This window comes from Lissotriton vulgaris, chromosome 2_2 (genome assembly GCF_964263255.1).
Source record: "Lissotriton vulgaris chromosome 2_2, aLisVul1.2, whole genome shotgun sequence".
NCBI lineage: Eukaryota > Metazoa > Chordata > Amphibia > Caudata > Salamandridae > Lissotriton > Lissotriton vulgaris.
In genome coordinates this window covers 328107121-328128700 of record NC_141688.1, presented here as the reverse complement: position 1 = coordinate 328128700, position 21580 = coordinate 328107121, and the positions used below count along the sequence as shown (strand labels likewise).

The window sequence follows — 21580 nt, the reverse complement described above, 5'->3', positions numbered from 1 at the left end:
TCTGGTGGGACGATTGATTTATGTGATTGTTAGGTTGGGTCGAAGGTTGTTCAAAGTTGGCGTCCACGGTTCAATTTGTCTTTTTTGAGGTAGGTGCGGTTCACTATTTCTTCTTTGAGGTAGATCTGGTTATTTGGTTACTTTGGATGTAGTGTCGTGCCGACGAGGTAGGGCTAGGTTGCAAGTTTTGCGGCGGTATAGATCGCTTTCGGTAAAGACCTCACTCACTGTAGGTCAGGAGATGTGCCTCTTTTGGCGGTGCCCTGCGTTGACAGGTCCATCTCTAGGGTAGGAAACCCTTTTAGGTGTTGGTGTAGCTCCTGTGGATCCGTTAAGAAGCAGCTTCTGCCCCCGTCAGTTATTTTAATTTTGGCGGGCACGAAAAAGGTGAATTGGATATCTCTATTTTTGAGCAGTTGGCGTTGTGCGAGAAATCCTCTCATGGTGTCTACTGTGGTCTTTGAGTAGTCTTGTGTCAGTATGATTTTTTGCCCTTTCCAAATGATTTGGTGGTTCTTTCTGGCATAGCTGAAAATCTCCGTGTGTTGAACTCTCAGAGGCCTGCAGATAATGGGTCTGGTGAATTTTGTTGTGAGTTGTCTTGATGCTGGAACTCTGAAGGCTTTATCCAGTTCGAATTGGTGGTCGAAGTTTAGGTTTGTGACCTTCGGGATAAGATCCTCCAGGAATCTGATATACGATCCTGCCTATTCCTCGGCCCCTTCCGGGATTCCCAGCATCCAAATGTTTCCCCTGCGGCTCTTGTCTTCCATCTCAGCCGTCAGTCTTTGCAAGGAGTCTGTTTAGTTCTTTCAACTCTTTTTTTGTGCGTTGAGTTAAGTCTTCCATGTCACTGATGCTTTGTTCCGCCGTTTCGAGTATGGTGATTACTGTGTTCAGATCGGCCCTGACTGCAGCTAGTTCCAGTTGTATAGATTCTGTGGTGAGTTTTGTAGACTTCACTAGGTCGTGCACCTCTGCCAGTTTCTTTAGTATGGTGTCAAGCGTGCTGTTTATGTCTGGCTTCTGCTTGACTAGGGAGTCTGATATCTGTGGTTCACCCTTGCTCTTCTTCTGTAGCTGCGACTGTAGTCTGGATTCCCTGTCTACCATGTTTCTTACTGTGTTCTCGCCGCCTGAGACAGGGGTGTAGTGGTGTAGGTACCTTTTTCCACATGCTGCCTGGGTTGATGGACTTTATTTCCCTTGAGGCTAGTTGCCACTATGCCCCCACGTTGTAGGTTTGGGTCGGGAAGGCTGTGGATCTGTTCTGTACTTCTCCTTACCCCTTCGGTACACTCAGCGTAGTTCTTGCTCCCCCCGATACAGGTTGATGTCCTTTCAGTAGCCGGCTTCGCCCCTCCGTTTAGGAGCCTTATTAGGCACTCTTTGCTAGGTTGCGGGCTGCCCAGGGGTGACTTGTGGCGTTGTATGTTGGGTCTTGCTCTTCCAGTTACCCACTCTTCACTCTTTGCACTCGTCTGTTTTGTCTCCTTCTTCCCCCCACTCGCGCTTCGGTGTTGGTTGTGAGCGGTGCCCAGGGGAGTGGTCCGAGTTCTAAGGGGCTCCGCACGACCTGCGATCCTGTATGTCAATTGCACGTGTCTGCTTAATCGTGTGGAATCCGTGCAGGTGGCCGCCCCCCCCTCCGCTTATTTGCACACCAGCGATGCTCGACGGAGGTGCACTGGGGGTCACCGTTGGTTCGGAGGAACAGCCTGTTAATCGTGGGGTAAGGTCGATGCTGGGCTTACTGGGTTTTCCTAGATTCGGGCCAGATCCTCAATACGGGCTTCTGTTTGCGGTCGCCATTTTGTTCTCCACCATTAGCTTGTCGGTGTTCGCTCCCGAGATTGTTCCCTCCTGCGCGGACGATCTTCCCCTTAAGTGGGGGTCACTGTTTGGGCAGAGTTAGCGTTTATTTCGTTTTTGAAAATTTCTTCGTCAGTTCCCGGCAGAGTGTGGCGGTGGTATGCGGGTGGGGCCGCTGTAGGGGAGAGGTGTTCGGCCCCGGTTTTCGGGCTGTCTCCGCTGCTGTCTCGGTGGAGAGGAGCGCGGGTTATACGCCGATTCTGTTGGCGCGGTGGAGCTGGGGTGCTCCTCGACCTGTTCCTCTCTTGCCTCCTCCTTACTGATATGAAAAACATCCGTAGCACCATTTATTCCATGATTGACTCTCTGCCCGGCTTGAACATATGAAAGGATTGATAAACGCGACGATTGCTTAGGCCAGCTGGAGAACTGTCCGTCTGGAAGAAAAACTGTGTGACCTCCCACAGCGAACTTCTATAGCAGGTGAAAAGAGGTACTTTCGGTGATCAGGGATAAGAATGAAGATTTGGAAGCATTCCATAGGTGCAATATTATCACAATAACCTCAAATCCACCACTGTAGACGAAATGGAGGACAAGACTTTACAAACACTCTTAAGGCTGTGCAACAGAGTTCCTCCTTGCCTAGAGAGAGCTCATGAAAACTGGAATCAAATATGCTCTACTATACCCTGCCAGACTGAAAATCCTACTGCATGGCAAGCCCCACATCCTAACTGATCCCAAACAGGCCGTCAACTTCTACCGATGACATGCCTGAGCCTCCTTTGCTGGTAGCACCTCTGGAGGTGGGTGAAAGGGGGGGGGGGCGGGGGCACTGGCGGCCACCTCATTGACAATTACTGATCCAGATGGATAACGTGGTGAGACTATACTGTGCGACCCCCCACTTCCCGGTACTTGGAGCTTACACACAACTTTGCTCGCTGGCGACCAGGTGGAAACCCACTTTCCTTAGAGACACCCAAGCTCTGTGTGAACTAGCTTTTTCAGACCTCGCACCTGTCTCCCGGGCTGTGAGTTGAGCCTTTTTCACCACAGGACTCTTGGCCACCCGCCTACCCCTTGATAGGATGTTCACCTACCTCTCAGACACTCCTCGGGATGTGTCCCAACAACCTCTGTTGCGTTCGGTTCTTAAAGCTCTGCTGCATAGTGCTAAAAGGGCAGGGCGCAACATCTGCCTCAATAGCAACATGTGGTTGGAGTGGTGTGGGGTGGTACCAGAAATGTACAAATTGTGCCTTGACCCAATAGTTGTATAATTCTAAGTTGGGAGCACAGTGCCCTCTCCAAGCAAAGGAGAGGTAGAGTACTTCCGAGGAGAGTCTAGGTCTTTTGGCCGACCTTGCAAGGCTGATGAGGTTGAAGCAGATCCGAAAAAATGTTCTTGGCAATGGGGGCCGAAAACGTGGACAAACAAGTAGAAGAATTTAGGGAGGATAGTCATTTTAGTAAGGATTAATTTCCTAGCCATAGAAAGTGGTAGTCTGGGCCACACTGGTATTTTGTCCTCAAGCCAAAGCAGTGTCATCCCTGGACTACTGCAGCTGATCTACATAACCTTGTAGTTGGTCTCTAGAGCCCTGCAGCTCTCCGCGACTCCCTGTAGAGTCCCAGCAGGTTACAGCAACACTCACCTCCCGATACCTGAACCCTTGCATTCTATAGCTGGTCTCTGGTTCTCCATGGCCCTCTTCTTATTTGCCCATACAGGTCGCCATTTGCCCTGGACACCTGCAGCTTACCACCGGACCCCCGTCAGCACATAGGATGACTAACTCTGTTTCAAGTTTGTAAACTGTACAGGGGTTTTTAGAAAAATTCAGATACTGCGGGCGCACTGCCTCAGTTTCTACGTTACAGTGTGTGGTGTAAACTGTCAATGGGTAGTGCGAGAAGAGCAGGCGGAAAACACCCATAACCGTCTAAAAAAAGTCTACGACTTCATAACAATTACACAGCTGTGCTCTCGCAACTACAGATAGGTATCACAAAAATTAGTACAATGACCAATGTAATACAATGAACAGAAGCAGATTCTTGAGTGTTTATCTTGTCACAGCAAGATGACGGTTTATTATTATAGCAGCGAAAGTTATCGCATGCTCGTGACCTAACTGGATATACTTTGCCTACTCACTAGCAGATGTGAACCCTAATACTCAGTGCGCTAAACCTTGAAGACTTGATCCACCTAACAGGGTGGAATACAGCAGCGAAAGTTATCGCTTGCTCGTGACCCAACTGGATATACTATTTACTACTCACTAGCAAATTTGAACCCTAATACTCAGTGTCTCTCTCTGACTTACCGACATAGAAAGCCACTACAAGTTCCAGACCATTCTCAACCCAAATGTTTGGAGTTGAGTGTAAGCCCTGAAGAGTCGTGTTGACTCAACTGTACACGACGAAACACGTGTCGGCTTACTATGATTGTTCTTCAAGTCTGGACACAATAAACCGTCATCTTGCTGTGACAAGAGAAACACTCAAGAATCTGCTTCTGTTCATTGTATTACATTGGTCATTGTACTAATTTTTGTGATACCTATCTGTAGTTGCGAGAGCACAGCTGTGTATCTGTTTCAAGTTTGTCCTTCAGTTGTTGCTCCTGTCCCGCTGCCAGCGCAGAGGCACTGTGGGAGGCCTACTGTCCAGCGCTTTAGTTCCCCACCACTTTCAACCCTCTCAGGTGTCAAGCAAATTTTACTCTTTGAACCCCTTGTAATAAGTAAAGATTGTGATGGTCAGTGGCTTGTAGGAAGCGGCTACATCACAGGAGCTTTATGGTACCAGGGGGCGTTGCATTGAGCCCGGAGGAGCTGGAGGATGTCAGTACCAGCCTTGTAGAAGTGGAGCTGCTGCTGATGCTCCGTTTCTATGAGCAGCTGTCCACGCCTGTGTTCAATTCTCTCTGGCTTTACATCTAAGGGTTTTTACACAGTTCATTATCTTTTACATCTGTTACATGATTCACATTTACATCCAAATTGTTGTTTGTGAGGCTCAGACTTGGGAGTAAAAGTGTGAGTGGTTGAGTAGCAGTTGGGAAAATTTACTTATTTTGAAGTTTTATATAAGGTTGTGTTAAAGACTTCAGAGCATTAAGAGAAAAACACATTATGAACAAGAAGAATGGGGTATGGAACCATCTGTCATTAAAGCTGGCTTCGTACGGTTGCTCTCCTTGCTTAGGTGGATGCTATATAGAATGCTTCTCTGAATCCCTAGTTTTTCAATTTATTTCTGAACTAGCAGCCCGCCCCAGCGTTGCCTGGGGGTAATGAGGCTTTAGGGCCAACCGCCCGCCTTGGCCCCCTCCCGACCCCCTAACGCTCCTACATTGCCCCGAGTGGAGTGTTATCTTTCAGCCTCGTCGTCTTTCACCCACCAGCAGAGCGGCTCAGACCATGTCCCTATTTGAAATACCTGACAACCAGGATGTGACAGTTCATGAACGCAGAGACTGATGCTGCCTGGTTTTGTTCCATCGTTCCTGCTTGCACACAAGTGAAGTGTGGCAATTACTTTCTTATATCTGTGTGTACAACTCCCTCCCCGCTTGCACACTTGTGATGTGTTCCAGTTACTGTCACCTACATTTGAAATGTGCGAGGTTCCGCCTGTGTGCCCTGCTGTTCACATGTGCTGCGAATGGTTTGTCTGGCCGTTTTACTGCCTTGCGTCACACATTTCATAAAAGCAGTACCGTCAACTGAGTCAGTGAATTATGACTTGTAACATTGCTACCGGCATGATTGGATACTTACTGCCACCTACTGGAAGAATGTTAAACTTTGATTTCGCCTGCACCTTCGTTACTAATGATTTCTCACATGGCATCCAAAGCAGGATACCACAGGGGGGTTGGGGGGGGGGTGGGGTGACGAAGAACTTACCTTTCCTTCTTCGTGCGAGACTGCATCACGCGCTGCCTGAGCTCCTGCTTGCTCCGGAGTCCTACTGCGTTGTAGGCAGCCTCGCTCCTCCTGCATTCTCCAGCGCCGCTCTTCCTGTTGCTTCCACGCTGCTCCTCCCCGTGCTCCCGATGTCATGACGCAGACGTCGCGGCCGGCGCTAGTTGCAAGGGACTACTTTTTTTTATTTATTATTATTTTTTTTTTTTAAACGTATTTTTAGGTCTCGCCTGTCGATGCGCATGCGCATCGAGCAAGCGAGAGTATTGGGACTTATCCACTCTTTCCCCAACTTGCAAGGAATCGTGGCGATTCCTTGCAGTGCCCGTGACTTTTAAGCTCAATGCGCATGCGCATTGAGCTTAAAAGCGCGTGCACATCAGTTCCCTCAGCCGCACTCCAGGCCCCTGCTGCTTTCACACCCCCTCCCCGCTCCGTCCCCTCCCCTGCCCGCCGTCTGTTCCCTCAGCCGTCTGTACCCTGCTGCTTAACACCCTCTCCCCCGCTCCGCCCCCTCCCCGCCATGTCGCATTTCTCCTCCCCCCTCCCCACAGCAATGCCCTCCTAACACACACACCCTCTCCCCCGCTCCGCCCCCTCCCCGCCATGTCGCATTTCTCCTCCCCCCTCCCCACAGCAATGCCCTCCTAACACACAGAAGCCCACCTCCGGCCCGCCTGCCCAGTCACGCAATGCCCTCCTAACAACACACACACCCTCTCCCCCGCTCCGCCCCCTTCCCGCCATGTCGCAGGTTTGCCGCACACGTTGTGTCCTCAGCCTCCCTATACATGTAAATATTCTCTCATGTACGCATTCTATCTTCCTCTAAATTCAAATATTCTGTCAGGTCCGCCTTAACTCTTCCTCTAAATTAAAATATTCTCTCAGGTAGGCGTTGTGTCTTCCTCTAAATTCAAATATAGTCTTGGGTGCCGTCTCTCGTTATGAGCGACAGGGTCGCTGTCCTTTGCCAGGAAGATTAGCGCTGCATTCAATAACGTGAGACAGGTGCGCAGTCCAGCTGCTCCTTGATAATTGCCAATCATCTGACCCTGGCAAAAGCAATGCAAGCTGCAGGAATTCCAATTATTACCTGTCATAACAGATGCAGCCTCCCTCCCAAGACAAGCAGCCCGAGCGACATTTCGAACACAGATATAAAGAACGCAAATAGGATGTTCGTTCTGTGCAAACATTCAGCAACTCAGGATCTGCACTAACCACATTTACATATTCATAATTTTACAGAAAAAAAAAAAGCCAGCAGCATTTCTACATAGTTTTTTTTTTTTGTTTTTTTTTACTGAGTTTTATATAGCGCAAACTTGACTCTGTATCGGGTAACAGAGCACTTCACATAGCACCAGTTGCATTGCACAGATCAGAACATTTTTAGAAGTACAATGTAGCTTCCCCAACCCCACTCTACTTACTGTTCATACTCTAAATGTTTGAGTTCCCAGAAGCTCAGCGAAAGTCATAGATGATTCTGTTTAAACTTCTGATGGCCATAAACCTAATGAATTATATACCAAATAGTCTCTAATGTATCTTTCTTTTCTAAAAAGGGATAGAGAAGGAACACAAAATGGACATAAACTTGGCCAACTTGCAAATATTTTTAAATTTGTGAAACAATATAGATCTTTGTTTGGGGTCACCAACACATTTTGGAAAGCGCGTAGCACTAAAGTAGAGCACAATATCAAATTTGTGTTTATCGTCCAGATAAAAAACGTAGCCCCATGTCGCATTTCTCCTCCCTCCTCCCCACAGCAATGCCCTCCTAACACACAGTGCTCCCTGATGCAATGTATCTTTTGTTAGTCGCTCGCGCCGCATATGCAACCTATGGGCTTTATTTATAGAAGGTGCAACCTTTTTCGTCATTGCGCTGATAATTACTGAGACTTCTTTTGGCATCATTGCATATTGGGCATAGATGAAAATTATGCCCATCTTACGCTTTTGATCTTTAAAATATCCTAACAATAATTAGGTTTGGACATAATGACTATCACCACAATATGGCCGCTATGAAAAGAGCAAACTATATGACCCGCAATGGGCACGCCCCCTCCAATTGACGCAGGTGTTCCGGTTTCTCTAGGCTCGCCGCGTTATTTAAACAAACCCAATACCATTGCGGTTTCCTGCCCGGCTCTCTGTTGCTGTTACGTGCACCAGCGCTCCAGCTAACCGCAACAGTCTTATCTCGGTAAGTCTTACGTTGGCAAGCTGACTTTTAGGCTAGTTCATTCTGTCGGTTTTTTTGCTTCTTGCCGTGACGGGTGGCCCTCTCATTATCTTTGCTTCATACGACATGTAGGAATGAAGGGTGTTCTATGATGGGGGCTTTATTATTTATGACTGCTTGCACTATGCGGATTTGCTGTTTTTTCTTCTCGTTACCTTTGCAGCTTGATGAAAGTATATTGAGAATTCTGCTACTTATCTTTATTTATTGACATTAATATGTAGCTCCCCACAAAAATACAATAGAGCACTTTCTAGCAGGATGTACACATAATAAATATGTAACATATAACAGTAGGCACCCTCAACCCCTCACCCTCACCCCCTCACCCTCACCCCTCACCCCTCACCCCTACTCACCCTCACTCACCCTCACTCACCCTCACTCACCCTCACTCACCCTCACTCACCCTCACTCACCCTCACTCACCCTCACTCACCCTCACTCACCCTCACTCACCCTCACTCACCCTCACTCACCCTCACTCACCCTCACTCACCCTCACCCCTCACCCCTCACCCCTACTCACCCTCACTCACCCTCACTCACCCTCACTCACCCTCACTCACCCTCACTCACCCTCACTCACCCTCACTCACCCTCACTCACCCTCACTCACCCTCACTCACCCTCACTCACCCTCACTCACCCTCACTCACCCTCACTCACCCTCACTCACCCTCACTCACCCTCAACCCCTCACCCTCACCCACCCTCAACCACCCTCAACCCCTCACCCTAACTCACCCTCACTCACCCTCACCCTCACTCACCCTCACTCACCCTCACTCACCCTCACTCACCCTCACTCACCCTCACTCTCCCTCACTCACCCTCACTCACCCTCACTCACCCTCACCCTCACTCACCCTCACTCACCCTCACTCACCCTCACTCACCCTCACTCACCCTCACTCACCCTCACTCACCCTCACTCACCCTCACTCACCCTCACTCACCCTCACTCACCCTCACTCACCCTCACTCACCCTCAACCCCTCACTCACCCTCACTCACCCTCACTCACCCTCACCCCTCACCCCTCACCCCTACTCACCCTCACTCACCCTCACTCACCCTCACTCACCCTCACTCACCCTCACTCACCCTCACTCACCCTCACTCACCCTCACTCACCCTCACTCACCCTCACTCACCCTCACTCACCCTCACTCACCCTCACTCACCCTCAACCCCTCACCCTCACCCACCCTCAACCACCCTCAACCCCTCACCCTAACTCACCCTCACTCACCCTCACCCTCACTCACCCTCACTCACCCTCACTCACCCTCACTCACCCTCACTCACCCTCACTCTCCCTCACTCACCCTCACTCACCCTCACTCACCCTCACCCTCACTCACCCTCACTCACCCTCACTCACCCTCACTCACCCTCACTCACCCTCACTCACCCTCACTCACCCTCACTCACCCTCACTCACCCTCACTCACCCTCACTCACCCTCACTCACCCTCACTCACCCTCACTCACCCTCACTCACCCTCACTCACCCTCAACCCCTCACTCACCCTCACTCACCCTCAACCCCTCACCCTCACCCACCCTCAACCCCTCACCCTAACTCACCCTCACTCACCCTCACCCTCACTCACCCTCACTCACCCTCACTCTCCCTCACTCACCCTCACTCACCCTCACTCACCCTCACTCTCCCTCACTCACCCTCACTCACCCTCACTCTCCCTCACTCACCCTCACTCACCCTCACTCACCCTCACTCACCCTCACTCACCCTCACTCACCCTCACTCACCCTCACTCACCCTCACTCACCCTCACTCACCCTCACTCACCCTCACTCACCCTCACTCACCCTCACTCACCCTCACTCACCCTCACTCACCCTCACTCACCCTCACTCACCCTCACTCACCCTCACCCTCACTCACCCTCACTCACCCTCACTCTCAACCCCTCACTCACTCACCCTCACTCACTCACCCTCACTCACCTTCACTCACCCTCACCCACCCTCACCCTCACTCACCCTCAACCCCTCACCCTCACACAGTGCAATAGGTCTCGGAGCATTTGAGTTAGAGCTTTTAGAATTGTTTATGGCTTTTTTTATTTGTAATTCTTTAGCATTGGCTACAGGAAACAAAAATGCTAAAGATTTACAAAAAAAACCCATAAACAATTCTAAAAGCACTAACTCTAATGCTGCGAGACCTATTGCATTTCCAATGCTTGTTTTTTTTTAGATAGCCTATGTCTTTCTGCTTGCCCTGCGGTTTTCAATGATGTCTTTGTTGTTCGGATTGGTGGTGTACTTTTCGAGTTTACCTTGCCAAAAGGTGCAAGTTCTCTCTTTATAATAGTAGTATAGATTAAACCGTTTTCTGAATGGATTGATATGAACAGTGTCTTTTAAAAACTACAAAGCATATTAAAACATTCACTACTCCAGTTGCAGGTATCTGTATGCATGAATATAGGGTTACTGGATGAATCCACAAGATGAATGAATGAATTAGACACTAATGAAAAGATGATCTACTAAGTGAAGATTCACCTGAGCTGCCTTAATTTCCATTCTGGATTTGGGGAGGATGTCTCTGGCCAGTATGCGCACTTTGCTGTTGGTGGAGGGTTCAGGACTGCCTGCGCAAAAGGCTGCCTTTGTCTGATGCTCTTTTAAGATTATTCGAGCTGACAGGCCACGTTGAGGAGACCCTGATCTGGATACACTCCATTTTTTGCATCTGGAGAATGACTACCCCGTTTGCAAGATAAGCTGCAGAAATTTTCAGGAGCCATTCGAGAGGCCATTTGGAACCGTACGTTGCCCGTACTACCATACACAAGAGCTCACCTCCAGAACCTGTCCTGACGAAGACCCCGACGTGAGGACACCACTCACCCTTCAATTGAAAACTTACCTATGAGCAATGTATATATGGGAAGAAACAGACCTGTAATAGACTGGAAAGGTAATCTTGTAATTAATTGTAATTGTGTCTTTGTCACAACACCTTTATCCTGTCCCTCACTCGCCAATTCACTACCATTGCCCCTTCTTCCTTCCTTCTCACACTGAGAGCACTGTGAATACTTCATGCACTACCAATGTTTCGGAACTAATGCATTGCAACTCATTAATGCTTTGATTGACAATAGCATTTAATGCTGGTGTTACCAATGGAAATTAAATTCCTGTATCTGAATTTGTTTCAAATCTCTAGTGGTGAATTGTTTTCAGTTTGTTTGGTAATTCTTATGAGAAAAAGAACTACCTCGACCACTCCTTTAAGATGGAGACAGCCCTAAATCCCTTCTTTGCTATACACTGGAAATGCTCATCTATAAGTCTGTACCTCGAACATGTTGTTCATCCACCCCCTCCCTACTACAGCTGGCCTTTTCAAGACCTGCGCTACTCTACCTGTGTAAGATCCATAGCTGCAGAACATCCTGTATTTACAGGACAAAAACCATGGAGGTCCATCATCTGGCCCTGAACTGCAGACCTGCAGCAAGTTCATTGTTTCCCTTCAATGACCGTATCAAAGAACACAAAAAGGAACCTTGAATGCGCCACCCTAAAATCATTTCCTGAAACCCTCTCACTGTTGTGTACATCAGCCCAAAAGTAGAAGTAGCTAAAACGGAACTTCCCTTCTTCATGGCTGATCTGAATGCATGGTAGACCGTGTTCCAGAAAGTGCACACCTTGGCGATGATGTCAGAAAACGCACTCTAATGGTGCTGTAAAGTCGTCTCTAAACGCAGTGGCCTCCAGAGTGAAATCAAACGGCATGTCTTCTGTCTCAGAGACCTAGTTTGACGACCACTCCACTTTCATTGTTAACAACTGTTCCCTCAATGAAGACCAAATCAGCAACAGGAATAGGTGAAGAGCGGTGAGAAGCGATTGTCTAAACAGCAGGATTAATCTGCTTGAGCAGTCGCTCACAGTTTGCTGTCCATTTAAATACATTTCAGCCCATGACGACACATCTACAGCTCATTTATCATTACAGGCGGTTTACCCCCCTCCTCCCCATATTTGGTAAAACCTAACATTCCTCAGTTAATTTCTTAAATGTCTTTTTTCCCGCAAACCTTGCCTGGGGATGACGTTACTGAAAATATGGAAGTTCTAGACTTCAACCATAATGTCACCTGCTCTATGGATCGTGCTGGGCATGTGGTTGATCTTACTTTCACCATAAACGTTGACACATGAATGTGAGCTTTCTTTCATATAGACCTCGAAGTCCTGGAACATCCCCAACAACTTCAGAGAAAGTAGTGACCCTGGGGATATTCTTAGAATCTGTGTTCTCCTTTGTGTCTTATTTCAACACTATCTGTAAAAAAACCAACTTCTGTCCCTCCTTCCCTGAAAAACTCTCACCTTCCCTGTTGCTGATAATGACCAGGCTGTGATCCACAGAAGAACTGGCTGATAAGAGCTTCATTAGATTTAACAAATGTGCTTATCGACTAAACATCTGAACAGTTTTCTCCAGCAAGTGACTTACAAGGTCTCTTCAGGATGATTACCACTGGACTTCACTCCTACTCAGCTTGACTCCGCATCTGAACTAAGATCTCTGTAGGGAGATTGCCTGGGCTCCTACTAGGCTGCATTTCTTCCACCACTTCAGCCAGAGTGAGTTCAGTAAATGGTGTGGCTTGCAGCATGCACAGCTGACACAGTAAAACAGACCTCTAATGCGTGTCAAGGTTAGGATTGAGGGAACCTTGAATTCTGAAGATTCTACTGTGCTCTGCTGCTTTTTAGGGCTTGCAGCGGAAAGCGCGCTCACGCAGAGAGAACTATAGCTGTCGGCTCAGTCGACAACGAGTGGAAAGTGGAGACAAGACCTGGCCGCGCGCAGCATTTTTCCATAGGATAACGTTGCACGCGTGAACTTCTGCTGTTTTCAGCAAGCCAGAAAGAATCGGATCGCGTCGCGCGCCTTGGGAGGAGTTCACGTGACTGAGTTTGGAATGCAGGGGGAGTCTGCAGAGGTGCGCGCGGCGCTGATGAACAGGCAGGCACTGAGGGGCGTGTGGCTCTGATAAACAGGCAGGCTTTATTTCTTTCATTTTCCTTGTTTTGAACAGCTTTTCGTGCAGATTCGTGCGCTTCCCTTCATCAGCGTGACTTGTTAATTCAACTTCACCCATGGTGGCCGCTTCAGGAGGCACCGCGTCACAGGTAACATTTTATTAATAATCATTGAGCCGGCCGCGGCAGCCTCATCTTAGTATTGTACTGCACGTATTTGTTTTGTCCTTTGTCCATTCCTGCATGTGTGGATCGGGGGGGTCGGCTCCGGTAAAATTTAGACTTAGGAGTCCGGTTCTTTTTATGTATTTACATTCTATGTCTGCTCACTGAGAGGTGCAATCTTGCACAGCTTGCTGCTTCTTGCACCACAGTAATGGAGGGGGGCCTCCTTCACCTACCCAACCCCCCCCCCCCCCCCCACCCCCCCACGAGTGAATCACATGGGTTTGTTTTTTTAACTCACACCTGAAACTGTACACCAGTTAAAAGGTTGGGCCGTATGTAGGAGAGTAGGGTCTGCAATCCTATGATCACCCAGATTTTTTGCTTTTGTTTCACTGGTTTACGACTTTCTCTGGCTGTGGGCCTGCCAATCAGACCCACAGCCTGGCTGTTCTCTTTCTAAATTACGACATGTACCCTAGGTGCATTTACCAATTGGTACTGGGCCACCTTATCAGACCCTGTAACTCAGGGCATAGGTGTGCCAGGGGCTGCAGCATGTATTATGCCACCCCTGGCTGGCCTCCTAAATTTGACACAACTGGCTGCATGACAGCTGGGGCAAAGCCGTGTAATCACCCTTTGCTGTAGGTGTAGTATACCTATACCTAACCCTAAAATGGACACACAGATTCCTATCAGTCACTCCTATGGCAGCCCTTGACAATCCTGAAGGCAGAGTGCTTGGAATCGTGTGAGATGGTGCTCTGGCATGAGCTGAGCCTGTCTGCAGCTTGCGGAACCAAGTCCAAATAGCTGTTCCATGATATCGCATACCATATACTCTTAAGTGCATTATAATCCTCGCGGTTAAATGCTAACTTTGGTATTGCTTTATCAAAACATGTCGAGTAAGGTGTCATACGAATTGGAATACTAACCCCTCGCCGATTCTGGCGACGGGGTTAGCATTCCACCCTTCTAGAGGGACACGACATGTATGTAACTGTGAACCCCGGTTAAAGTTAACTGAAGCCTCAGCTCCACAAAATGGATGCTGCCACCACAGACACGAGTCTGACCTCCTGCTGCTGGGAGTCCTTCCAGCGAGGGAGGCCTGGACAAAGGGTTTCCTGTCCGGGGCGGTGCTAGCACCGTCCCAGACATGGTTTTGTGTATCCTGGGTAGGCAGGGGCTTTTCAGGAAGGTGACTGCTGAGTGGCACCCCGGTGCTCACTACGCATAGGCCGGTCAGAACCAGTTCCAGGGGCACACCAGCCCCTGGCCTGGGGAAAGTCCGGCATGGCAGAGGGGTGTAACCACCCCCCTCCTAGTCCCACCCATAGGCAGGACCTAGTCACCGGGTCAGCCCCCTTTTTTAGTATAAAGATGGGAGCAGGCCCCCTGTTCAAATTAGATCATCTTTGGAATCAAGACACGACTTTCTGCGAAAGGACTTCAAGATTTCCTTCTTCAAGATTCTCTCTTGTGGCTAAGGAGTAGTCACCCTGCATCCGCAGGCACCATCCTAAGAACACTGCGGTCTGCTGCAAGTCCTTCTTCACGAATCCGACGACCCAGCTCGACGAGACCCGGCTTCCCTGGCACCTCTGACCTCTACTCACCTCTACAGCAAAGCTGAGAACTGTGAGTGCGACGAGACCTCGAGGGACCGACGATCGCCAAGACTGCACAACTTCTTTGCAACAAGCCCACCGTGTGCTCCACTGGTGAGTGCTTTGGGGTCCGAGAAGCCCCAACCCTGAGCAGCTCCAGCACCGAAGATCAGCCCTCCAGCATCTCCACGATCTGCGTGGGGCACTTCTGCTTTTGCGTGCTCACCGCGCTGTGTGGCTACTAGCCGGCTGGCTTGTGGCCTTCTTCACGACGCCCGACGACATCACTGCTGCTGGTCTGGTTGCTCCAGACTGGCCCTTGCTTCCTTCTTCAAGAGAGGCACCCCGGACCCTCCTGGTCCACTCCAGACGCCATTTTAAGTCCACCGCGTGGGCTTGAATTTGCCAAGGCTTTGTTGCCCAATCCTGGGTCCAGCGACGCCGACAGCTTCTATCTTCGTGGGACAGCTCGCTCCTCCATCCTGGTCGCCGACAACGCCTCCTGGTCCGTGAGATCTCCGAGCACAGCGTCACCCACTCACCTAGTCGAGGTGGCTACCATCCGGTGCCCTCCTGGTGCCCACTGACTACTGGCTAGTAGTCTCGAACTTGGTCCCCACTGCTTTCAGGTGTCATCTTCCATCGATCCAGGCTTGGATCCACCAAACTTTCTTCACTGGTCGCCTGCCAGCAACTTCTTTCTTCCAGGCTCCTGGTCCGTCAACGAGGATTCCCGACGTCCTTTGAGTCCTATGCAGCTGCAGCCCCTGGGCTAGGTAACTTCGGCATTTCGGTGCCCCAGCATAGCCTCAGTATCCAAGGGTCAGAATCCACTTTCGTTTTCTTCCTACCAGGTCGGGTTCGCCCGAGAACACTAACTTTGCAATTCCTAGCTACCATAGACTTTGTCCCGCATCTCGCGTGAGAGTGCACACACTGCACCCGAGTCCCCTGGGTCTCCTAGAAGTAATCTAACGATTCTATAGTCAAGTCCTAGCGATTCCTAAGGCTATTAGTACTGTACTTACCTGCTAGTAATTTCGCATTCCACTTTCAGAGTATATGGTTTTCCGTGCCCCTCGGGCATTTGTATATACTGTGCTAACTTAAGTATTTTGTAAGAGTTTTGGTTTGTGCTTAGTACCCTGTCCTCATAAAGAGTACAGGGCTGTTGTGATTCTTAATAAATAACTGTTTATTTTCATAACACTTGTGTGGTGTCCTTTCACTTGGTGTTCAAGGGGTATATGTGGTATAACAGCTGGCTTAACACGCCCTCTCGAGTCTTTAGCCTTAGACTGCTCGTATCCACGCTACTAGGATAGCTGGTCTATAAGGTTGACTTACAACCAATCATCAATAAGGGTTGCTGGACTGATACACAGTGTTCACTAGAATAGTGAGCACTGCATATCAGGCCACCTTCTCACACCGTAAATCCAAGTTGACCGTAAGCGGAGACTGGCCACGGAATTGCTGCTCTCGCTGCCTCGCCTACAGTGAGATATAAGTTTATAATGCTGCCTCATAAAAATATATTTTTAGACTCCTTAGGGCGCCACACTATCAGGATCACTTTTATTCTGAACTGCTACACAGCAATGTCTTCTCACTGTGCTACTTTGTATTCAGTGTTTTTCAGGCGCACTAATTCTATTGTGTCCCGAGGTGAGACACTATGGTGCCGGTCAGACCCGTTTGAAAACAACTACATGGTCCTCGCTGATGGGAGTCATTGCTAATATTTATGTTTCCATCGTCTTCATTGCTTGAAAAGAATATTTGCACTGCAGAAAGTTAAAACTGTATTAACGCCGATTGCAATAGTTGAAGCTAGCATTCAAAAATGTAACATCAACATTACACATGGTTTTGCAAAAAAATATTTCACCTGCTATTACAGAAAGGAGTGCCGCAAACCATGTGTTATAATGGATAAGAAAGAGTAGAACCATGAGAGTATTGCTGCTCACAGGTTTGCGGTGACCGTTGGCTCCGGGAACCTGGCATTCCATTATCATTGCAATGCTATAGGTCTCGCATTTACACTAGCATAAAGCTAGTTATGAGTCAAAATTCGCCAGGCCCTACCAGGTAACACAAAGACAACTAGGATCCTGGGGCCTGTTAGTCATTCGCACTGAGTTACTTGATGTTGACAGTCTGTCTAACTACTTTGAAAAACAGGAAGCCAAAGAACAGCGACTCTGGTGTCTCCCAATTGGCAGAGAAGTTCGTGGCTGCAGGGGAATGATCAAGTGCAGAGGGAGGGGTGTCTGGGCCATTGTCAGGAGTTGGGTAGGCTGCAGTAGGCCCTGGTTCGAGCTCCCTGTCCCGAAGGTGTGCACACAAACCGCAGTAGCTTCTGAGGTAATGGTTCATTACTGAGGAAACAAATACTGCCTCTCATGTGTGAAGGCACGCTGCATTAAGCCCCAGTGAAGACATTGTTTAGGCATTGTCATTTACACCACCACATCACTCGGGGACACGACTCACTTCACCCTTCCACTGACTCAATTACAATAACTTTTATTTAAGTATTAATTATTAAAAACATTCAAACCCATTGTTATTTGTAATATCAATACATCTAAGTCACGTAAATACAACACATATTGCATTACAAATGCTATAGGTGTCACATTTGCAAATGTTGTAACTATTGGCATTGTCATACACAATGCCAATAACTCAAATTTTAATGCTGCGAGACCTATTGCATTGTAAATGCTTGTTATGTTCTGTTATGTGGAGACCTCTCGCCCCAGTGATAGTAGTGTCTCTGGCGCACCACATTGAAATGCTGAGGAGTTCAAAGTACTCAACACATCACTTTGTGTTACTTATTGGTGCCCTGCTCCATGTCCCCCAGTGCCTAATGTCTCAACCGTATTCAAGCCCCTGGAGAAATCCCCTCGTGGATGTCAGATGTTGACTTGTGCATTGTGACCTGGCTGCACAAACTCTCAAGGTTTTTTAGGTCGAGCCTAGCGCAGCACGCATGCACTTCTCTATGGGAGGCTTCTTGTGACCACTCCAAAACTTCCCGTGTGGATCTAGCAACTCCCACACATTTGATTGGTCTTTGCGTGTAGCTTTCAATAATGAAAGCACACAAATGTCCAAAGGCGGGTGCATGTCCCACCTCTTTGTTTACTGGTCACTCCCACAGCGTTTTCCTTGCGGGAGCGAGCAGCAGTGCGCAGGGTGGTATCTGCGTTCCTTGCAATGCGTGCGCACTACTCGCGGTCTTCTTGTCTTTCTCGCTGGAGCAGGGGCGCTCAGGGCGGCAGATTCATTCCTGTGTCCGCCCCCACCACTCCTGCTGAGCTGCTTGTTTTATTAACTTCCCTCCCAACGCGACTTAAGATACTTAACATACTGCGCTCCTTCATGTGTGACTGCGCTGAGAGTACTTTCATTTTTAACTTGTTAACTTGTTTTATATGTGAAATCATTATCACGCTGTCTCCATTTTTGGAAGCATTGTGTACTAAGCATTCGGAGTACCTTCCTAATTTCAAAGGCTGTTGTTGTGTGAGCGTACGGTGGATACTTGCCAGGGCACACGGGCATTGATAGATGAGTTAGGAGGGGGACTGCGTTCATTTGTCCCTCTTCTTTCACGTAGACCTCGTTATTTTGTTATCGTGTTCACTTATCCTCGTACCAATGACCTTGTGCCTTGTTATATGTTGTTTTTGTGGCCTGCAAAGGCATTCCGTTCGCTCATTCATATTTATTTTTAAAGCCGTCATTTTATCAAATAGGAACACTAAGGTATCCTCACAGTATCTTCCTCATTCTAAATTCACTCGCCGTGAGATGTAATTAAAGCTTCTTTTGATCTGTGAATTAGAGGCGCTTCATTCCCCCTCTTTTTCGGCAACAAGTCTACAATACAAAAATAATTTAAAATGGAGAGAGAATATTTACTTTATATGGAGCACTCAACCTAATATATCCACCGAAAGTAGCAAAGTACCCTCCTGTTCCATTTCTCATTTGAAGTGTCAGATTTCCCACAGAGGGAAAAAGACTGCAGCCCCCTTTTACATTGCGAGAACTTAAATGAAAAAAATAAAATGAGTGATTTCTGTATTGTGGCTCATCCAATGTTCAAAAAAATGTCAGGTGGAACTTAACCTAAAAAGTGCAGATTTTTTTTTGCCTCGTTTTGGAAAGGCTATTTTATCCATTTGAGAAATATGTATGTTGTCAATGGGTATGGAATGAACTTTTTAGTGTGACATGTATGGTGTTTGTGCTATACATGTCAAACGTATTCTATTAGTTCTTATGGTGCTTTGGACGATCATCCTTCAGATGTTAGCTTCTTTTGCTGTGGAGCCTTCATGCACTTATTGACAGTATTTTCAAACTCCTCTTACCTAAAGTGACTGGAGTATTTCATTATCACAGTTTTGTCTGTTGGCTGTTTGGGTGCATTCTTTTGCATGCATAGCATGTAGGCATAGCCAATAGGTCTCGACTTTGGGACCCTATAAGTGTTTAGCTATGCAACGGTTGATGTTGCTATGCCAATGCTTGTACTTTATTGTATTCAACCTTACTTTAAGGCGTCTGTTTATGTACCACACTGGGTGTCTCCACCCAGATCCTGTTCTAGGAGTTTCGTCTCCACAAGGATGTGCTGAGATCTCGAGAGATGTACGGGGAAAGCTGGAGGATGACCGGTGTTATAGGATGGGACATGCTCTAGGAGCTCATTCTGCACAAAAAAGAACTTGGTTCTCGAGAGGTGCAGGATGACTGGTGGTATGGGATGAAAGCTGCTTGGGGAGCTCAGTCTGCACAAGGAAGAGCTGGGGTCTCGAGAGGTGAGGGATGCTGGAGGGCTGGTGTCTTAGGATGAAACTGATAGCAAAACAGGCTGTAGTGGATGAGGTTGTAAAGTAGGGTTCTGTGCACTAGGTCGAAGTGTGGACATTGACTGTATTCTGCTCACTTATCTTTCTGACATTAGTGTGGAATTGTTTTAGGGTATATAGTCCCTACTATAGCTTTTATCTCCCCACCCCCTCGTTTCCTGATCAGAGGTTTCACATGAACATTCTTTTCCTTTAATAGCAAGATGGCGTTGGTGAAGAAGTTCTCAAAATGTCAACAGAAGAAATTATTCAACGTACACGCCTGTTGGACAGTGAAATCAAGGTGAGTGAAGCTAACTGGTAAATGTGTCCTTTAGTTTACATGGGTGGTTACTTCTCTGAGACTGTATGCACGCCTGTTGGACAGTGAAATCAAGGTGGATGCACGTAACCAATGTACTGTGCATGCCCTTTCGCTTACATGGGTGGTTTACTTCTCTGAGACTGTGCATGCGTGCCCAAGATTGAGCAACAGGCAGAGCACTGCGTCCTGTACTAAGGCTCTGTGAAGTGGGCACTCTGATGTCCAACAAACATTGGCGTGTTGGCATCTTATTATGAATCAGTTGTTTCCCAGCTCATTGGCTTGATTCCCCCATGTTTAAAGTGTGTTTTGTTTGTGTTCCTCAGAGGCACAGATCTCTCCACTTTGCTTTTTTCCAGATAATGAAGAGTGAGGTGCTCCGTGTGACGCATGAGTTACAGGCCATGAAAGACAAAATCAAAGAGAACAGCGAGAAGATCAAAGTGAACAAAACCCTGCCGTACCTGGTCTCCAACGTCATAGAGGTCGGTCTGTGCGCAGTGTGACTGGAGGTTGTGGTGGGGGATGTCAGGAGTATGTAGACCTGCAGAGAGAAGCATTTGTTGTTTATTTATTAGTGAAGACGTAATTGACTGAGCAGACCAGCCTAAACTGGTGGTATGCATCATGGTAGCCTCAAACCTAGATAGGTGAGAGGACTCCCTGACTCGAAACTGCATGATGTCATGGTGAAACATGACCCTTTATTGATGTAAGGTGTACCTTTTGCAGCACATGTAATCCTATATTAGTGGACCAAATGATATATATTTTCCTGGACTATACTCTAAGGCCACTTTTGTTTATCATATCATGCAGAAAGTAAATTGTTACTTTGGTTAGTTTAAGTCTGTTGCTTATGAAGCTGAGGGTTCATTTTCAACCGATCGAGATGAGTTCATGGAGAGGAGTGCTTGAATGTCTGTCTAGTGACCAGCGTTCCCAGGGCTGTTGATGGGCTCCTTCTCTGCTTTTGCTGGAGATTAACCCTTTCTACCAGCAGTTGTTCTCTTCTCTTCTGAGCTCTTTAAGGCAGTCAACCTTTCATGAGTGACTGGAAGACTCATTAGGCAAGTTCCCCATGTGCGGCCAGAGAGACTGCTCTTGACGAGCGCCTCCCAGCCTGCACAGGACATTGTTTCCGGGCACTGTGCTCAGATGAACTTCTGGGAGTGTCTCTGGGGAGTAGGGGTAACTTTCCAGAGCGGAGGTTGTTCTCACCCTTCTTTAGTTTACAATGGGGCTATTAGTTTGGGGTGTTCCCATGTATCCCTTGTCTAGGGGGTTGTGGGGAGAGGTCGACTCATCACGTCACTGAAGGTTGCCCTTCAGATCGTGACTCTTGGATACTGTGATTTATTTTGAGGCGTATTTTCTTATTTGAGGTTGTCACCAAGTAAGTTATCCAATGTTTCAGTGTGCCTGTCCCTTGTGGTTGCTCTTGGCCAATATTTTGATGGTCCCCCTTGTTATTTGGCTGTGGGGTCCCTCTCGAGGTGTTTACAGCCCTTTGTATGGGTGGTACATAGCCCCTCCAT

The 21580-nt window shown here is 48.0% G+C and overlaps 1 protein-coding gene across 1 annotated transcript in view; it reads left to right on the top strand.

The window, feature by feature from the left end:
- PSMC3 (proteasome 26S subunit, ATPase 3) overlaps positions 1-21580 on the top strand; it is a 94470-nt gene that overhangs the window by 13435 nt on the left and 59455 nt on the right. Inside the window, exons 2-3 of the mRNA XM_086959729.1 lie at positions 19938-20021; positions 20402-20527. Coding sequence (XP_086815855.1) covers positions 19938-20021; positions 20402-20527 — 210 coding nt within the window. The remainder of the gene's footprint in view (positions 1-19937; positions 20022-20401; positions 20528-21580) is intronic.